Raw genomic sequence first — 17,214 nt, 5'->3', positions numbered from 1 at the left:
TTCTGTGGATTTAGTATTTAAACCAAAAGTTCTACAATAAATCATTTTTACTTTTATAATATTCAGGGAAAATAACATTCTTTTAAATTAATTTCTCTCAAGCTGTTAAAAGTTGTTTGAGAGTAATGAGATGTTTCACCTAAGAAAGCACTTATTACTCCTCTGTAACTCTTCCTCTGCAGCTCCAACCTGGCCTAAGGAAAGTCACGATACCAAAGCTTGAATGAATTCCAAAACTTTCATACTCCTTGCGACAAATACAATTTTGTCACACAAATTGACACAAAAATATATACAAAAATATTGTAGAAAATACGTACAGTTCTGAACTTATAAAAAATACAAATTTTTAGCATTCGGACTCAATCATACTTATGCTAATGAATAGGCCCCTAGGTGTTGACAAGCAACATGTAACATGACAAGAACAAGATCAAACTGCTCTGGCATGTAAACATTTAATAGTAGGGTTGAGTTATGATTGGGGTCTCTGTTTCTAAAGTTATTTCAACACCCTGCCTCTCAGTACAGGACACCAGCAAATGGAATAAATGAATATTCATAATTTAATTTATCATAAAGACTACTCAGTTGTCTAAACTTGACACAAATGTTGACAAGGGTTCTGATGTAATCTGCTTGTTGCTGCTTATGTAAGAGCCTAGCAAAATGATTTCTACATTTATACTGCAACTTGTCTCATGTTTTTGTTTGTTTTGTAGGAGTGTGAACGAACAAGCAAGTCCTGTTTAGTCTTAAACTGCTATATAAGCTCACTGGCAAAAGAAGAGACTCGAAACATAGATGTGCTTATGTTGCTTAACACAGAGATACTCAAAAAAGTAAGAAGCAACAGTGTATTGTGGTATAATGTGATATTACTCTATGTTTTCTTAGAAGGTCAGAACCATTGCTTGACAGTACAGCAGCAAAAAGATTACAGATTCTTTTTTGTATCCTAGATAACCCTGTAAAGGTTATTGAAGGCTTTTCTAGTAAATAATGGATCCTTGAGCTTCAGGTCACCTTTCTTCTATGTGCTGGACTAGGCCTTTTTCTTAGGTCTGTTTCCCACTTACAATTATTTAACCTTTAGAGAACTGCCTGGACCTAAGGAATCTGTAACAGGCAGAAAAGAGAGCACATGAAAAAATGTTAAAAACATTTGTAAGTAAGCCTTACAGTGTAATATCCTCCCTGAACTTCCTTGGAAAGGGCTGAATTATCAAACAGTTAATACTTTTTTTTTCGTTTAAATAATTGGCTTTTACCATGTCACATTATCTAGGTAGCGGAAATTGCTGAAAAGGAAAGGGCTGTGAATTATTTTAATGGTTTTATAAAAATCCATGTGCCAAAAAATTAATGTGATTTATCTTTTCCTACTAGTGAGAAAAAAGTAATTTTCCTTTTCCACCCTTTATGTCTATATAGAAAAAGCATTTGGAAAGATATACTTAATGAAAAGCAAATTATTGTTTTATTGCTTCCTTCCTCCGTGCAATGATGACAGATCATACGCGCTTTAGTTTGACTGCCTTGTTGTATTACGCAGACCATAGCAAAGATAAATACAAAACTCTTTTTTGTAATGCATTTCTCTCAAAAACGCAAAATGACGATGGTTCCAGAAGGTCCCAGTAGGGAACTGAAACGTAGGACTAATAAATCTCACCTCATATCTTCATTTTTGTCCCTTTGTTTTGTTGAAATCGCTTATGAAATCCTGTGAGTGCTGACATTTTTCATAGCTATATAAATATATATATATATACACAGACAGAGAGCCGCACACACCAGGACTTAGCAATAAGTGAAAAAATTATTTATTTATTTTTTTCAATAAAACATTTTTCACTTATTGCTAAGTCCTGGTGTGTGCGGCTCTCTGTCCGTATATTTCCTCATTTTTGCCAGCACCCAAGGCATTTGAACCTAAATAGGGTGTGCTCCACTCTTCCTTGTATATATATGTATATATATATATATATATATATATACTGTATGTATATATATTAATTTACATTATGTTCTATGTCTTTATTTGCACAGGACAGTTCATCGGTTATTCAGTTTGTCTCAAAAGCAGTGGTGAAAGTGGACTCAACTCTTAGAGCAATTGAGGTGCAACAAGGAAATTCTAACCAGGCAACAGTGAGTAAATGTCCAAATTATGTTTCCTTTGTACACCAACTTTAAAGTAATGTATTCAGCTTAAATCAAATATTCCAAATAAGCATTTAACAAAACTTTCATTAAAATGAAAAGTGGGGACATTAGAAATGCAAATTAATAATCTAAATATCAGATTGATATACACTAACATTATCCTGCTGAACACTGCTTAATATAGGAGAATACCTATGCTGGTATAGTTTTATTTATTTATAGCTGTGTTTAGTTAGCAAGACCCCCCACAACAATTTTCCTTTTACAATGGTCAGTCCACAATTTTCCTCTTTGACCAAATGCAACATGTATATGCATTATCAAATAGAATGATATTTTATCAATATTATCATGTGCAAATCGCTTCCAAATAATTTCTGTAATAATTGCAGCAATGCATATGTCCATAGTAATAGTCATATCAAAGTTACAATTTATTGACATTTATTTGAGGGCTGCTTAGACAGGGTGCCAAGATGTTTGTATTGGTATCCTCACAGGTCATTCATTTGGTCTACCCACTACAATTATAGAAATATATAGCCTGACGACGTGATTTGTTTGCAAATATACACCTACTATATGTAAGTGCCACTCGTGAAAATCATTTAACAAAATTCATAATGATTGTTTTCTGTTATTCAGTTGAAAACAATGGGCCCACCTGACATATAGACCTTAGGCCACATGTTGCTTAATGTCTGCTTCTTTATGCCTGTTTTTTGTAGGCAGGTGGAGAAAAGCAGAGCTATTCTCATCCATAGCTCCACTTAGCTGTACTGACTGGTACAGCGACGGCCTTGTTCCAGCTACACGGAGTGCAGATCAGCCAGAAAAACACAAAAGCATTTTCAGGCCGATTTCCTCTCCTTCTAGCTGCACTCAGGCCAACGCTGTGCATGTCAGTGGAGCTGCTGATGAGAGAGGATCTGCTTCTCTACATCTGCCCAGGGCCGGACTGGGCCCCGGCTCTACTGGGCCCCTTGCAGTGCTCCCCTTGCCTGACTGCTCCTGCCCTGACGTGTTAAATTTACGCACTCGGGGGAGGACGTCGAGTGGGGGGCCCTGCAAGGGGGGTTGGGGGGGGCTATGGGCGCGGGCACCTGCAGGGCCCCTGGGGGGGAGCCCCGGGGGGCCCTTCACCCCCCATCCGACCTCTACAAAACATAGGCAGAAATGGACATGTCTTGATTTCTGCTTGTTCCATCAATCACATTTGCTTTATTTTTTTTATCCTTATTATTTGTACACTACATTTCTTTGTACACCTCTGCCAGATTAATAATAATAATAATAACAATAATATGTAGAAAGGTAAGCTATGTGACAGTACACTATTGTGATCATTTCTAGAGTAGTGAATGTTATTGTGACTCACTTTTCTGGATTGCTGTTCAGTTGGCTTTGTATGTAACACTTGGATTCCTAACAAATCTTTTAATGTTCCCACTTAGTCTGGCCCCCTGAAACAAAAACCTGACATTTTTTGTAGTAAAAAATGGAAAAATATTCAATGTTCTCCCTTGACATTGGTGTTTGGCAAACTTATGAAAACATTTGGCATAGCTACATTAAACCAGTATACGAGTTAGGTATTTTAGTCAGTAAAACCTCTTTCCATATTCATTTTAAACAGATTTATAGGACACTGAATTCCAAAATGCATGTAGATTAAACTTGCAAAACTCTACAGATCATAGAATGCAAATATGATTTCCATTAGCAGCTACCTAATTCTGTTCACATTACTGTAAAAAATGTAATTTAACCTTTTGCCATTTAATCTTATAAACTAAAGTTAAAACTGTTAATTATACATTATATCAAACTCATCTTTATTGCAAAATATTTACGATGTCTTTAGTGCTCATCTACTTATCCCTTGTGCCCCCCTTAACACTGATCTCCGCACTGATCACCATATCAGGGTGGGCAGCTAAGCCCAAAGGCAGGCTGTGTGTGTCCTGCCACTCCTGCCTTGCGCCTCAGAATAACATGCAAGGTAAGGGCGGGAGGTGAGGGCAACTATGTGCCTCCACTGCCTGCCTTTTTTAATCTAGTGCAGAATATCACATAGTGAATAGCCCTTAAGCCAAGAGTGATGATTTGTGACAACCCCTAAGCTTAACTTGACTTCAGTATATAAAATACAGCATTCCTATTTATATTTGTTTCCCCTGTAATATATTGAACTGTGTCTCTGTAATGCAACCCCATCATATCTTTTTGAGCCTGGAGTGCATTTTATAAGGCAAACTTTACTCCAGTGTAATGTGGTTTGCTCTGGCTTTTATGATGGTTTCATTACAGTTTGTGAAGCATAAATATTTTCTCTGGCATTGTACAAACACTGAGGGAGGGGGATGACCGTAAAAAAAAAGTAGTAGCAAACTGAGACAGGTTTTAAGGTGGGTTTTAGAGCTGACAATCAAGGGTTTCCTATTTGCTGATGCCTAAAGTGATCCAATTTCTTTATTGCTTTTTTTCAAGTGGTCATAGAGAGAGGAAAATTTAAGGCATGTGGTTTGGGTTAGTGTTTTCCTTTTAACTTTTATTCACCCTTTTTGTTTACCTTCTTATGGAATGCAGTTTAGGAACACTCCTTACAAACCACAGTTATGCATATGTAACCGTAAAGAGGTGACAATTGCTGCCTTCCTTTTTATTAAATAGTCTTTTTTTGACAACCAACTTAATTTCCAGGAAACTGTTATGCAGTTTTCTAAGAAGTTCTTAGCTTGTACGTTGCTATGGTGTGTTGTTGGAAAAAGATTTTAAGACAGAGTAATTTGACTCCATAGTGGACCGTTGAATGCATTATTCAGTCAGAAAAGTAATCCAAAGAAAGCAGCGAGAATAGAAAACAGTGGGTGCTGTCAGGAGGTGTATAGGAGGCCTGTACCTTAGGGCAGACAATAAGGATGTGGCCTTGCTGCAGGCTGTGCCTCCTTAAGCTCCATAACTCACATGTAAAGTATGCCTTCCCCTTTCCGCCTCCATTAGATTAAGTGCTGACTAGCACAGTCAGCGCACTATCCACAGGGCATGCTGCAGGTTTCAGTGTTCCATAGCTTTCTGGATAATGGGTTTCCACATAACATTTCCCACATATGTGACTGAAAGGAAAAGTATACAAACAATGTAGGTCTCTATAAAAATATACCACATAAACAGCTTATATATGAAACCTTGCTTCATCTAAATAGTTAATATTCATAAAAATATACGTGTTAGTAATTTGTTGGGTAATCCTAAATAGAATATTTCCATTTTAAAAACTAAGGACTACCTCCTGGGATCATATGATTTACAGTGCACACAAACCGATTAAGGGCACACATACATGTTAGGTCACACAAGCCAATTAATAGACAGAGCTCTGTCTTTTGCTCTCACACTTCTTTGTGTTACAAGAGCATGCTCCCAACTGTGTAAATGTGCTAATCATTGTCCAATAATAATCATTGTCCAATACTGGACAATACTTTTTAAGCCGTACTTTGTGTATATAACGTGACTGTCTCTCCCAGGAATACTTCCAATTTTAAGTAATGTGACTAATTTTTACCTTACTATTTCTTTTTAGGTGATTTTTGAGGCCTTGCACAATCTGGAACCACGTGGATATGTTGTCGGATGGATTATTGCCATCAGTTTGTTAGTTGGGATTCTCATATTTTTGTTGTTGGCTGTTCTTCTATGGAAGGTAAATTGCATTGATTTTCTATTAATGCAATCTGTTTGTCTTGTTTTGAAAAAGTGGTATTTGCATCCAAAGTAATACAATGAATACTTTGTTGTGGGTACAGGTGAGTATTTTGCTTTATGGACAAAAGAAATTATCTCTTTTTTTCTTTTAGAGTTGGTGAGTGGGTGCTTATCTACCTGAATTTACATTTTCAGAGGCAAAACTGGCTAGGATTACAACCTCTGTATAGAATAATATTTATGTTGTGCTGTATATAGAAAAAGCATTTTTCAACATGGCAGTAAGGTTAGGTATACATTTGTTTTGCCTACTGCTATATTTTCAAAAAAGCAAAGGATTGAAAATTTTTTCAAAAAAGCAAGAATTGAATCATACAATGTCCTTTGATTGTTGTGCAACAACAATCAAATTACAAAAAGGCTTGATAAAAATCATATTGCAGTATTGCATAATGAAAAAAAAAATCTAATCTTCTGCTATTGATCTTTATGCTTGTGCAAAACACTTGCTTAATCCCTTTGCAAAACAAACCACATGCTAAATGAGTTTATTATATGAAAATGCAAAGAACAAAGCCATATTCTTAGCAGGACACATTGATATTACACTGTGGGAAACATAATGTAAGTTGTACATTTCAGATACATGAAAAATTACAATGTGTTTTTTAAGAAACCTTTCCAGGTTGATCAAAAAAACCAATAATATAGTTGCTTCCGTTGTGTCTTCTGGCATCTGTCTGAATCCTGCTGGCTGCGTGAAATGTACATTCCAGAATGCATTCCTTGATTCAGCATTTGTGGATATCCACATGCATGTGTTATTGTGACACTTCCCATTGTTTTCCTGGCAAAAGTTATAGGCCATAATGAATAACATTCTACATAAAAAATCCTTTATTATTACATTGCATGTAGAGTTGAACATGCCTGTTTTTCCTCTGTGAATGTTATTTTTAGTTAAAAAAAACCTCTTTTGGCCATATGCAAATAACGTATTGATTTGTAGATGGTTGTGTTTCTGACTTTCAGAAGGGTCTCGGCAATATTGTACCACAGTATACATATTCCTGTGCTTATAATTTTGAAGTTTAAGTTGCTTTACCATATTTCCCTGATTTTACATTTTCCCAGATTTGACACTGGTTAAACAAAATAAAGAGGAATATTAAAGGTTGAACAGACAATTTTTTTCCAAGAGAAGAGAACCCCAAAGTCCTCTAAAAATGAATAGAGGTATAAAGTTCTTTTGTGAATTGTCTGTTCACCCTTTGATAAATATGTACCCTGTATATCAGTAGAAAAGAGTATCATAATATTGTGTATGCATGTTTATATGTTTCTAGTATTTCAAAAAAACCCAAGGAATAGGAATGCAAAAAGAAAGAAATTAGACCAGTTTTATGCAGTGTCTGTGATGCATGCACCCTGACAATAAAGGCAGTGCATAAATCCCACCAGCTATTAGAAAAGTTGAAAAATGTTTGTACAGATAACGGATCCATTTTCCTCAAACCCGTTATCCAGAATGCTCTAAATTACAGGTAGGCTATCTCTTATAGAGTCCATTATAAGCAAAAAATTCTAATTTTTAAAAATAATTTCCCTGTTCTCTATAATAATAAAACAGTATCTGTAGCTTAATTGCATGAATCCTTATTGGAGGGAAAACAATTGTATTGGGTTTAATTAATGTTTGAATCATTTTTAGTAGACATACTGTAAGGGAAGGTGATCAAGATTCCTTATCTGGAAAGCCCCAGGTCCCTCTATATCCATACATTTTCAATGCTTAAAACAGTAACTGATGTTTAGAAGATTCAGAAACTTAATTCTTAGTCATGCTAATATCAATACATCTAAAGTGCTTGAAATATTCACCAAGGTGTTTCCAGATTGAGAAATGTCATTTTTAACTCATTCTTGTGTGCAGGTAAATAAGGGGACATGACTCATCAAAGCATTTTTAAAGTATAAACATATACAGTAAGATAAAAGCCTTTAAATACATTTAACCCTTTCCCTGCCAAGACCGTAGGTACTACGTCGTTTTAAATAAAGCAGTTTCCTGCCAACGCCGTAGTACCTACGTTCTTTCAGGCTGAACGCTTCTCTCTGCATCGGCGGCAAAAGCCGCCGGTGCAGAGAGACAGATGTGCCCCCAACCCCTTCGGCAAGGAGCCAAGGGGGTTGGGGGGGATGGTCCTGCGATGCGATTGTCGCAGGACCATCCTAGAAGCAGCAGATGCGATCGCATCGCATCTGCTGCTTGTACTGCTTCCCCCCTGAGCTGCCTCCTACCTACTTCCTCCCGACGGCTGCAAGATTGTTGGAGCAGGGAATCGATCTGACCTTCAGGACAGGTAAGTGTGAATTTATTTTTATTTATACACACTTTTACACACACTTACATACATTTATATACATGTATACACACATACAACACAATTTAGCACAGGTTTTTTTTGTTTCTTTTTTTTCCACTTTTTTTTGCACTTATTTACACTTATATACACTCATATACACTCATATACACACTGTCACACAACTTTTACATGTGCACATGTATACACAAACTCACAAAAACTTTTTAAATTTTTTTTTTTTCATTTAATTTTTTTTTTTTATTTCCCCCAAAAACTGTTTATTTTGACAGCGTGACTATTGGATAAGATATTCTAACCACTAATTACACTGTCATGTGACTTATTTTGTTGTTTCATTGATTTGCACAATTTTTTGGTTTTATTGCATTTTTATCCCTATATTAGTATTCCTGATCTGTTTTTAGCGTAGCTTTGCCATGTGTAACTTTGGTGTACAACAATAACTTTACTTATTTTGAATTAATCAGAATGTGTACTTTCCAAAAATATATGGTTTTCTGGGGGTCACTGTATAGTTAGGGGGGGTTACTGCACATAATACACTGACAGGGGGCTCTGTGTGCAAAAGCTGAGTTGGCAGGCGAGAAATCCTTATGCGCTATTTTCATTTTAGGGTCAGTACACACCGCAGACTTTGGTATATCTATGCATATTGGGCATCAAACTGTTCAGTAGACCTCTGGTGTTCCTATTTGGGGTGACTTGCCTTTGTACGCAAGAAATTGTGTGAGATAAATGCGGCAAACTGCAACATTTTTATGTGATTTTCTGAAAAGTCATAAAAACCACTAAATTTAGGAAAGCTTTGCGGCTTGATACTTTGGTGTAGAAAAGATTCTTTACCCTTGTTGGATTTTTCAGAATGTGTACTTTCCAAAAATATATGGTTTTCTGGGGGTCTCTGTATAGTTAGGGGGTCTTATTGCACATAATACGCTGTCAGGGGGCTCTGTATGCAAAAGCTGAGTTGGCAGACGAGAAATCCATATGCGCTATTTTCATTTTGGGTTCAGTACACACCACAGACTTTGGTATATCTATGCATATTGGGCATCAAACTGTTCAGTAGGCCTCTGGTGTGTTCCTATTTGGGGTGACTTGCCTTTGTACGCAAGAAATTGTGTGAGATAAATGCGGCAAACTGAAACATTTTTATGTGATTTTCTGAAAAGTCATAAAAACCACTAACTTTAGGAAAGCTTTGCGGCTTGGTACTTTGGTGTAGAAAAGACTCTTTACCCTTGTTGGATTTGTCAGAATGTGTACTTTCCAAAAATATATGGTTTTCTGGGGGTCTCTGTATAATTAGGGGGTCTTATTGCACATAATAAGCTGTCAGGGGGCTCTGTGTGCAAAAGCTGAGTTGGCAGGCGAGAAATCCATATGCCCTATTTTCATTTTGGGGTCAGTACATACCGCAGACTTTGGTATATCTATGCATATTGGGCATCAAGCTGTTCAGTAGACCTCTGGTGTTCCTATTTGGGGTGACTTGCCTTTATATGCAAGAAATTGTGTGAGATAAATGCGGCAAATTGCAACATTTTTATGCGATTTTCTGAAAAGTCATAAAAACCACTAATTTTAGGAAAGCTTTGCAGATTGGTACTTTGGTATAGAAAGGACTCTTTACCCTTGTTGGATTTGTCAGAATGTGTACTTTCCAAAAATATATGGTTTTTAGGGGTCACCCTACATTTCTGCAGCTTCTTCCCCTCATAAAACTGCCGTGTGTTTATGAATTAGGTAAAGATAAGCCATGAAATTAGTGTGCACAAGGTATATTTGGGGGTCTCTAAGTGCCATGTGCTTTGATAAACCTATGTACAGTGGGCATCAAACTGTTCAGTAGACCTCTGGGGTTCATATTTAGGGAGGTTTGTCTTGGTACCTAATTACCTGTATGCTGCATAGTTGAAGTTCTGAGGTGATTTTTGGAAATGCCATAAAAATCGTCAAACTTATGAAAGCTGTATGGCTTGGTACTTTGGAGTAGAAAGACATGGGTACCCATTTTAGATTCGGGGGAATGTGTACTTTCCAAAAATATATGACTTTATGGGGTGAGCGTACTTTTTACTAGCATTATCCCACATATAATAATGTAAATGTGTTGATTTTGCAGAAGCTGAAATTACAGAAATGATAGATCATATGGGGGTATGTTCACATTGGGGCCCCTACATGCCACATTCTTAGGTAAACCTATACATATTGGACATCAAAATGTTCAGTGGGCCCCTGGCGTTCATATTCAGGGTGTTTTATCTTGGTACCTAATGCTATGAGGGAGATAAGATGCTGGAAACTGGAAGCTTTGATTGGATTTTTGGAAATGTTATCAAAATTGCCAACTTTAGGAAAGCTTTGCAGCTTGGTACCTTGGAGTAGAAAGACATGGGTACCCATTTTAGATTTGGGGGAATGTGTACTTTCCAAAAACATATGACTTTCTGGGGTGAATGTACTTTTTACTAGCTTTATCCCACATATAATAATGTAAATGTGTTGATTTTGCAGAAGCTGAAATGATAGATCATATGGGGGTATGTTCACATTGGGGCCCCTACATGCCACATTCTTAGGTAAACCTATACATATTGGGCATCAAAATGTTCAGTGGGCCCCTGGCGTTCATATTCAGGGTGTTTTATCTTGGTACCTAAAGCTATGTGGGAGATAAGATGCTGGAAACTGGAAGCTTTGATTGGATTTTTGGAAATGTTATCAAAATTGCCAACTTTAGGAAAGCTTTGCGGCTTGGTACCTTGGAGTAGAAAGAGCGTACTTTTTACTAGCGTTATCCCACATATAATGATGTAAATGTTGATTTTGCAGAAGCTGAAATGACAGAAATGACAGTACATATGGGGGTATGTTCCCATTGGGGCCCCTACATGCCACATACTTAGCTAAACCTATACATATTGGGCATCAAACGGTTCAGTGGACCCCTGACGTTCATATTTAGGGTGTTTTATTTGGTTACTTTATGACCTTTAGGAGTTAAGATACTATAGACTGGAAGCTTTGAAGCGATTTTTAAAAATTTTTACAAATTTTGATAAAAACCAATAACTTTAGGAAAGTATTGTGACTTGATAGTTTGGAGTAGACAGACAGTTGTGCCTATTCTGGATTCCCCAGAATCTGTTCTTTCTAAAAATGTAAAATTTTCTGGGATAAACTTTCTGTTAGAGGAATTTTGGGCCTTAAAATCTAAAGTATGCAGCTTTCTGGAGCCGTGCTTTGGAAATTTGGTAGTTTACTGCTGGAGGGTTTTGACCTATACAAGTGAGAAATCTCCATAAAACTATATATATTTGGTATTGGCACGTTCAGGAGACATGGGACTTTCCAAATCAGGTGTATTTTCATGCATAAAATATTTTTTGTTTCTGGTATATGTGTTTATATTATGGAAAATATTATTTTTTTTCATTTTTTAGACATTTAGAAGCCTATATCTTGTTACAAAATTGGAATTACACAAAAATTCTACTATATTTTAAAAGCTTGAGTTGTCCTGAAAAAAACAATATATTGTTTTCCTGGGTAAACTAAAAGTACCCCCGAGGAAAGGCCCCTAAAGTCAAACAGTGCGAAATGTTCAAAAACTGTCTGGCAGTAGAAGTTCCACTTTGTCCAAAACGGCTGGCAGTGAAAGGGTTAATATAGTCATTTGTAATAAGGTAAATCACCTCGGTATTTATTCCTGTATGTCTTACCGAGCAATGTACAGCCTCTTCCAATTGAACACAATAAGAATTATTTTTCTGTTTCAAGTTATGAATGTGCATGGAGAGGCATTAAGGTCTCAGGAGCTCCAGCAATAACTATCAACGCTTAAGCAAGTGTGCAAGGAGTGTAATGATGTTAAGTATTCGTAAAACAATTGCCACTTAATTACCTTAGTAACTAGTTCCGAATGAAGAATAGGCTGAAGTAGGGTAATGTTAAAATAACAGAAAAGTCATGTTTTCAAAGAGAATAATATTATTACAAATTATTTTCTTTTGAAAATAGTAATTAATCCAAAATTGCTGGCATCCTGCCTGTGTAAAGATGTTTTCCAGAGGCCAGTTTATCAGACTGAGATACTGTTACTGCCCCAGACTATAAATATTTTTTTCTATTGACATCCACAGTGTTGTCTGAAGTCACGTAAAGTAAGGGAAATTTTGTGTAACCAAATGTCCCTATAATATCAGCTGACTAGCATTTTCATTACATTTTGACAATAATTAGGTAACAATTATTATACATTAAAATTATTATAATCTTTAAATAGTTAATCTAGGTGGGAATAAAAAGGGCAAAGTGCCTTTAAAAGTGTTAGTAAAGAAAATGTATGCTTTATCAAAGTAATCTTAAAAGGGTTGTAAACCCTCTATAACCCTAGGTTCCCCTAGTAACATGATGGCCACAAACTTACCAATGCAAAACAGTTTAACAGTGAGAATGCAGCTTACCAGGACTGTGTCAGTCTTGTTATTGTTATCTTAGATAACACAGATGATTATGTTATTTTGACTTGGATGCGAGTTTGGAAGCCCAGAGACACCTGCAGGCTAGCAGTTCAGATGGGGTTAGCCAATCACATCCGTTATTTGGCATCTCCATAGAACTATTTTTATGCTTGTGTGGCTTACCAACACTTTTTAACATCTGCGTGTGGCTGACGAGTAAAAGAGGTTGGGGATCACTGGCCTGTGATATAAGCTGTTGCTACAGGGCTGATTATTACATTTTTATGCTAAATGTACTGGTTTCAGAGGTGGATTAATCTGTATTAATTTGTTTCATTGAACAGTGTTTCCATCATCTTTAACTTGTTTTCTAATGTGGCTGTAACCTTGCACAATTAGTGACAGTAACTGGCTTTGTCTCACAGGTTGCTGATAGATATATATATTTGAATGTTAAAAAATATATCATTATATTTAAAAATTGTTTATATAATATTTGAATTTGCAAACTATTATTTTCAGTAACATAGTAGCATGTATGAGTTATTTGCATCATTTTTATTGTGCTCTAGTAACAGCTAATGTGGAGGTAAAGTTAGGTCAATAAAGGAAAGTAATTTTTCCCTGTCTATCTCCACAGATGGGTTTCTTTCGCAGAAGATACAAAGAGATCATTGAAGCAGAGAAGAATCGAAAAGAAAATGAGGAAAGTTGGAACTGGGTACAGAAAAACCAGTGATCTGCAAAAATTACAGCCCAGTCACATGACACACACTTGTTAGCTGATTGGCTCTGCTCATGTATCTTCCATATGTGGAAGAAAAGAATCTTCTCCAGATTTTCTGGAGGCTCGTTGATGCTCTTTATCCTCTATAATAGGCTAGCTAACAAAGAAGAGTGTGTCCTAAGGTAGCCACTCAGTCTGTGTGAAGTGACTGGAGGAAACTAATTGTTTCCTGAAGATATAAACTTTGGAGACTGAGCTGCAGTGAATTAGAATATTTATGAATCCAACATAAAGTATGTGGTATATTTTCAGGGGAAAACTTGTTACCTAAAGAAAAGTATTTTTATAAATATACATCTTTTATACTGATTTTGTCTTTATATTTGATGAATTATTGCTATGAATAGCTGTACAGTTCTCTAAAGCACTGATACCTTGCTCCAGTTTTATGTGTGTACAAACAGATATATTTTAGTGGTCTTGAACTGAAACATATGTGTGTTACTTTTTATGGGAATCTATATAAAATGCACACATAAATGTGTATCTCATAATGTGTAGCTGTATATATGTGTGTGTGTGTAAGGCCATGTAATATTAATCATGTGAAGAGGGGAAGTAATGTTGTTTCATTGTTTATAAAAGAGTAAATTTTATTGGTCAATGCTTGTAAACAGTCCAGGCAATCATATTCACTGCAACTGGGTTGAAGTTTTTGCACCAGGTCTAGAAGCTAATAGCAGCCAATTAGCAGGTAGCATTTACTAGTTGTCTGTTTCAAGCCAAACAGTGCATTAGTTGCTACGGATTATTAACCTGTTGCAGACTTTGTGACTTTTATTAACACAGAGCTGCATAAAGGGTCTGTCGGCTAATTGTTGTTAAGGCACACTGTAATTTAACGAACCCACTTCTCATTTTTTTCTTATATTTTTTGAATCGCTACTGCTTTCTTGATAGAAGTGAAGAAGTGATAAAATGGAGACCACAGAGATGGCAGCACAGCAGTGCTTTAGAATGTTCGCAGGGCTGGTGTATTTTGTTCTAAAAAGGAAAAACATAGTAATTTAATTCCCTGGTGGGGTGGCTAACATTTTGAAACCTCCCCAGTGAATTTGGGTTCCCTTAACTAATAAATTATTAGTTCAGTCATAAGTTTCAGGCATAAAAAGCATGAGTTATTTCTTACCAACATTCAGTGAATAGACCCGAAGGTATTTCTAGCAAGTCCCCAGCACTATCGCTTCCTCACTGCTTTGTCTAGAACCCATTTTGTTAGGAAACATTTGTAAGACGTTATCATTACAAAGAGAATATTCCCAGTACAAAGGGTAACACACATTTTTTCAGACCTTTTCCGTGAATTTTTGTTTTAATGAAAAAATATTATTTCTGTAAAACCATTACTGCTCTTTTAATCTATAGCAATGTTGTGTAAGAATATTAGAGTTGTGATACTTGTTGTTCAAAGAAACGTTAATAGTTAAGCACCCCCCGATCCATAGTTTTTCAGTATAAAACGTGATGTCTGTATTTACTTTGCATGTTGGTGTGTATGTGTAAGTGCAGCCTTTCATATTGTGTTTACGATTATGCCTTGAATTGGGAAGAATGGCCACAAATGTGCAATTCTAGCATTTAATAGATATGTGTTAGTCTTTTCAAAGTATTGTGTCGAGGCATTTGATTGTATAGCTCTACTTCCACACACAGCCTTCTGGCTTAAATAAGGGACGTCTTATGACACATTTTCTGTTCTATAGATTTGTACATGGAGGTGTAAGCAGCAAATGTTGCTGTTATGTTATTCAGTGTTACTGACGTTCATATTTCCCACAGTGTCAAATTAGTCTGTAATCTGCAAACTAGGCTTATTTACATAAATTATAAATACATGTTACACTTGGCTTAAATGAAGATATATTACTGCAGATATATGCTTGAAGATTTTGTGTGATTTTTGTATATTCTTTATTTAAAGGGGAAGTATACCCCTTTTTCATTAGTGCAATGACTAGGGCTGGTGCAAACATACTATTATGTATTAGTTAAGAAATATGTATCGTTTTTTCTTTTTGTTGCACTAAACAGTGGGAAAAAACTGAATGTAAAGTCAGAGCAGAGCAGAATCAAAACAAAACAGCAGTCTACTGAAAAGCCTTTTAATGGGCTGGTAAAAGCTTAATGAAGGCTTCATCTAGGGAAAGGGAGGGGTTTGTGGTTAGGTTCAGATTTTGCCTTGTTTAGTGCAAGAAATAACAAAAATGCTATTTGCTTATTTTTTAATTAAGAAATATGTATGATTAGCACAAGCGCTTTTTACTGACACAATGTTAAAAAAAGAGATATACTGCCATATAAAAATGTATTAAAAGCACACAAACACACACAAATTACTTAGAAGGAATAATAATGCAAAAAATTTAAATGCTACACAAATATATAGTGATGCTACAAGCTGTAGAACAGAACAGAGCAGGCACGTTCTAAAAAAACGGACACATTGTAAATGCTTTGAAAGCGCACTTCGGGCTTTTCTGACAATTGGGAATGTGTTAAAACACTTAGGGGCAGATTTACTAATCCACAAATCTGAATCCCGAAAGGGAAAAAATCGTATTGGAAACGAAAATTTTGCGACTTTTTCGTCACCGTCGCAATTTTTCATATTTGTCATGACTTTTTTGGCGCCGTCGCGACTTTATCATATTTTGCGCAATTATTTTGTCACCGTTGCGATTTTTTCGTATTGCGCAATAGTAAACGGCGGAAAAACCAATCCGAAAAGTCGCAGAAAATATACGAAAAAGTCGTGACGGCAACGAAAACATCGCGGGACATACGAAAAAGTTGCAATGGCGACGAAAAAGTCGCAAAAATACCGATCATTACGAAAAAACGCATTCGGACACCTTTGGACCTTTCGTGGATTAGTAAATCTGCCCCTTAGATTTCCTTGTGTTTTTGCTTATGCTTTAATGCATAATTTAGTATTAGAAGGTTTTAGTGCACTTTTGGTATAATTACACCTAACCATTTAGTAATGAGCCCAACACTTTTACTTGTAGATCAACTTGAAGGCTCAATATGGTTAATAGAGGACATTAAATAAATAATACATTCTACTGATGTATTGAAATGTTGAAAAATATCAGACCCTTGTCTCGCAGAGCAAACAATCATTTGTAGTACTGGAGACAGGGGTGTAGTATTGCAGATGCTGGCTTGGGGACAGACACAAGATAATCACAGATGATGACATTATGCTGTAACAATAAAACAATATTTAAAAGGCAGTTCACCTTACAATAAACTTTTAATATAATGTAGACTGTAGCATTCTAAGACAATATGCAGCTCTGGCTTTTCAAATATATACATTTTTGGTTCTGCAGCTCTGAAGCTTGAAATGCCAAATGTTATCTGGTTGCTAGGGCTTTATTACCCTACCAACTGTGGAAGCCAGAACAAAGATAAACAGTAAGCAATACATCCAAGTATAACAATAACACTGCACAATCCATGCGATTCTTAGTGACCCTGACAACCAGATAGCTTTTTCAGTTGTAGAATGGAAAAAGGCAGTATAGGAACTCTTACTGTATTTAAATAAAGAAAAAGTTGCGTAAAATAGATCACACTATAATACTCTAGCATTTTCATATAAAAGTGAGTTTAGTATTTTAATTTAAAAGTGAACTTTCCCTTTAACTGCTACATGTCTTAAATATGAAATGGGCATGATGATGTGCAT

The 17,214-nt window shown here is 36.0% G+C and overlaps 1 protein-coding gene across 1 annotated transcript in view; it reads left to right on the top strand.

Moving 5' to 3' along the window:
- The window catches only part of itga9 (integrin subunit alpha 9), a 190,711-nt gene extending 175,316 nt beyond the window's left edge, over positions 1-15,395 (top strand). The window contains exons 25-28 of the mRNA XM_002940247.5: positions 723-842; positions 2,053-2,154; positions 5,756-5,875; positions 13,374-15,395. Coding sequence (XP_002940293.3) covers positions 723-842; positions 2,053-2,154; positions 5,756-5,875; positions 13,374-13,472 — 441 coding nt within the window. The 3' untranslated portion in view covers positions 13,473-15,395. The remainder of the gene's footprint in view (positions 1-722; positions 843-2,052; positions 2,155-5,755; positions 5,876-13,373) is intronic.
- The last annotated feature ends 1,819 nt before the right edge of the window (positions 15,396-17,214 follow it).

Source organism: Xenopus tropicalis, chromosome 6 (genome assembly GCF_000004195.4).
Source record: "Xenopus tropicalis strain Nigerian chromosome 6, UCB_Xtro_10.0, whole genome shotgun sequence".
NCBI classification, from domain to species: Eukaryota; Metazoa; Chordata; class Amphibia; order Anura; family Pipidae; genus Xenopus; species Xenopus tropicalis.
The sequence above is the reverse complement of the archived record's forward strand: the minus strand, read 5'-3'. Positions and strand labels throughout refer to the sequence as shown.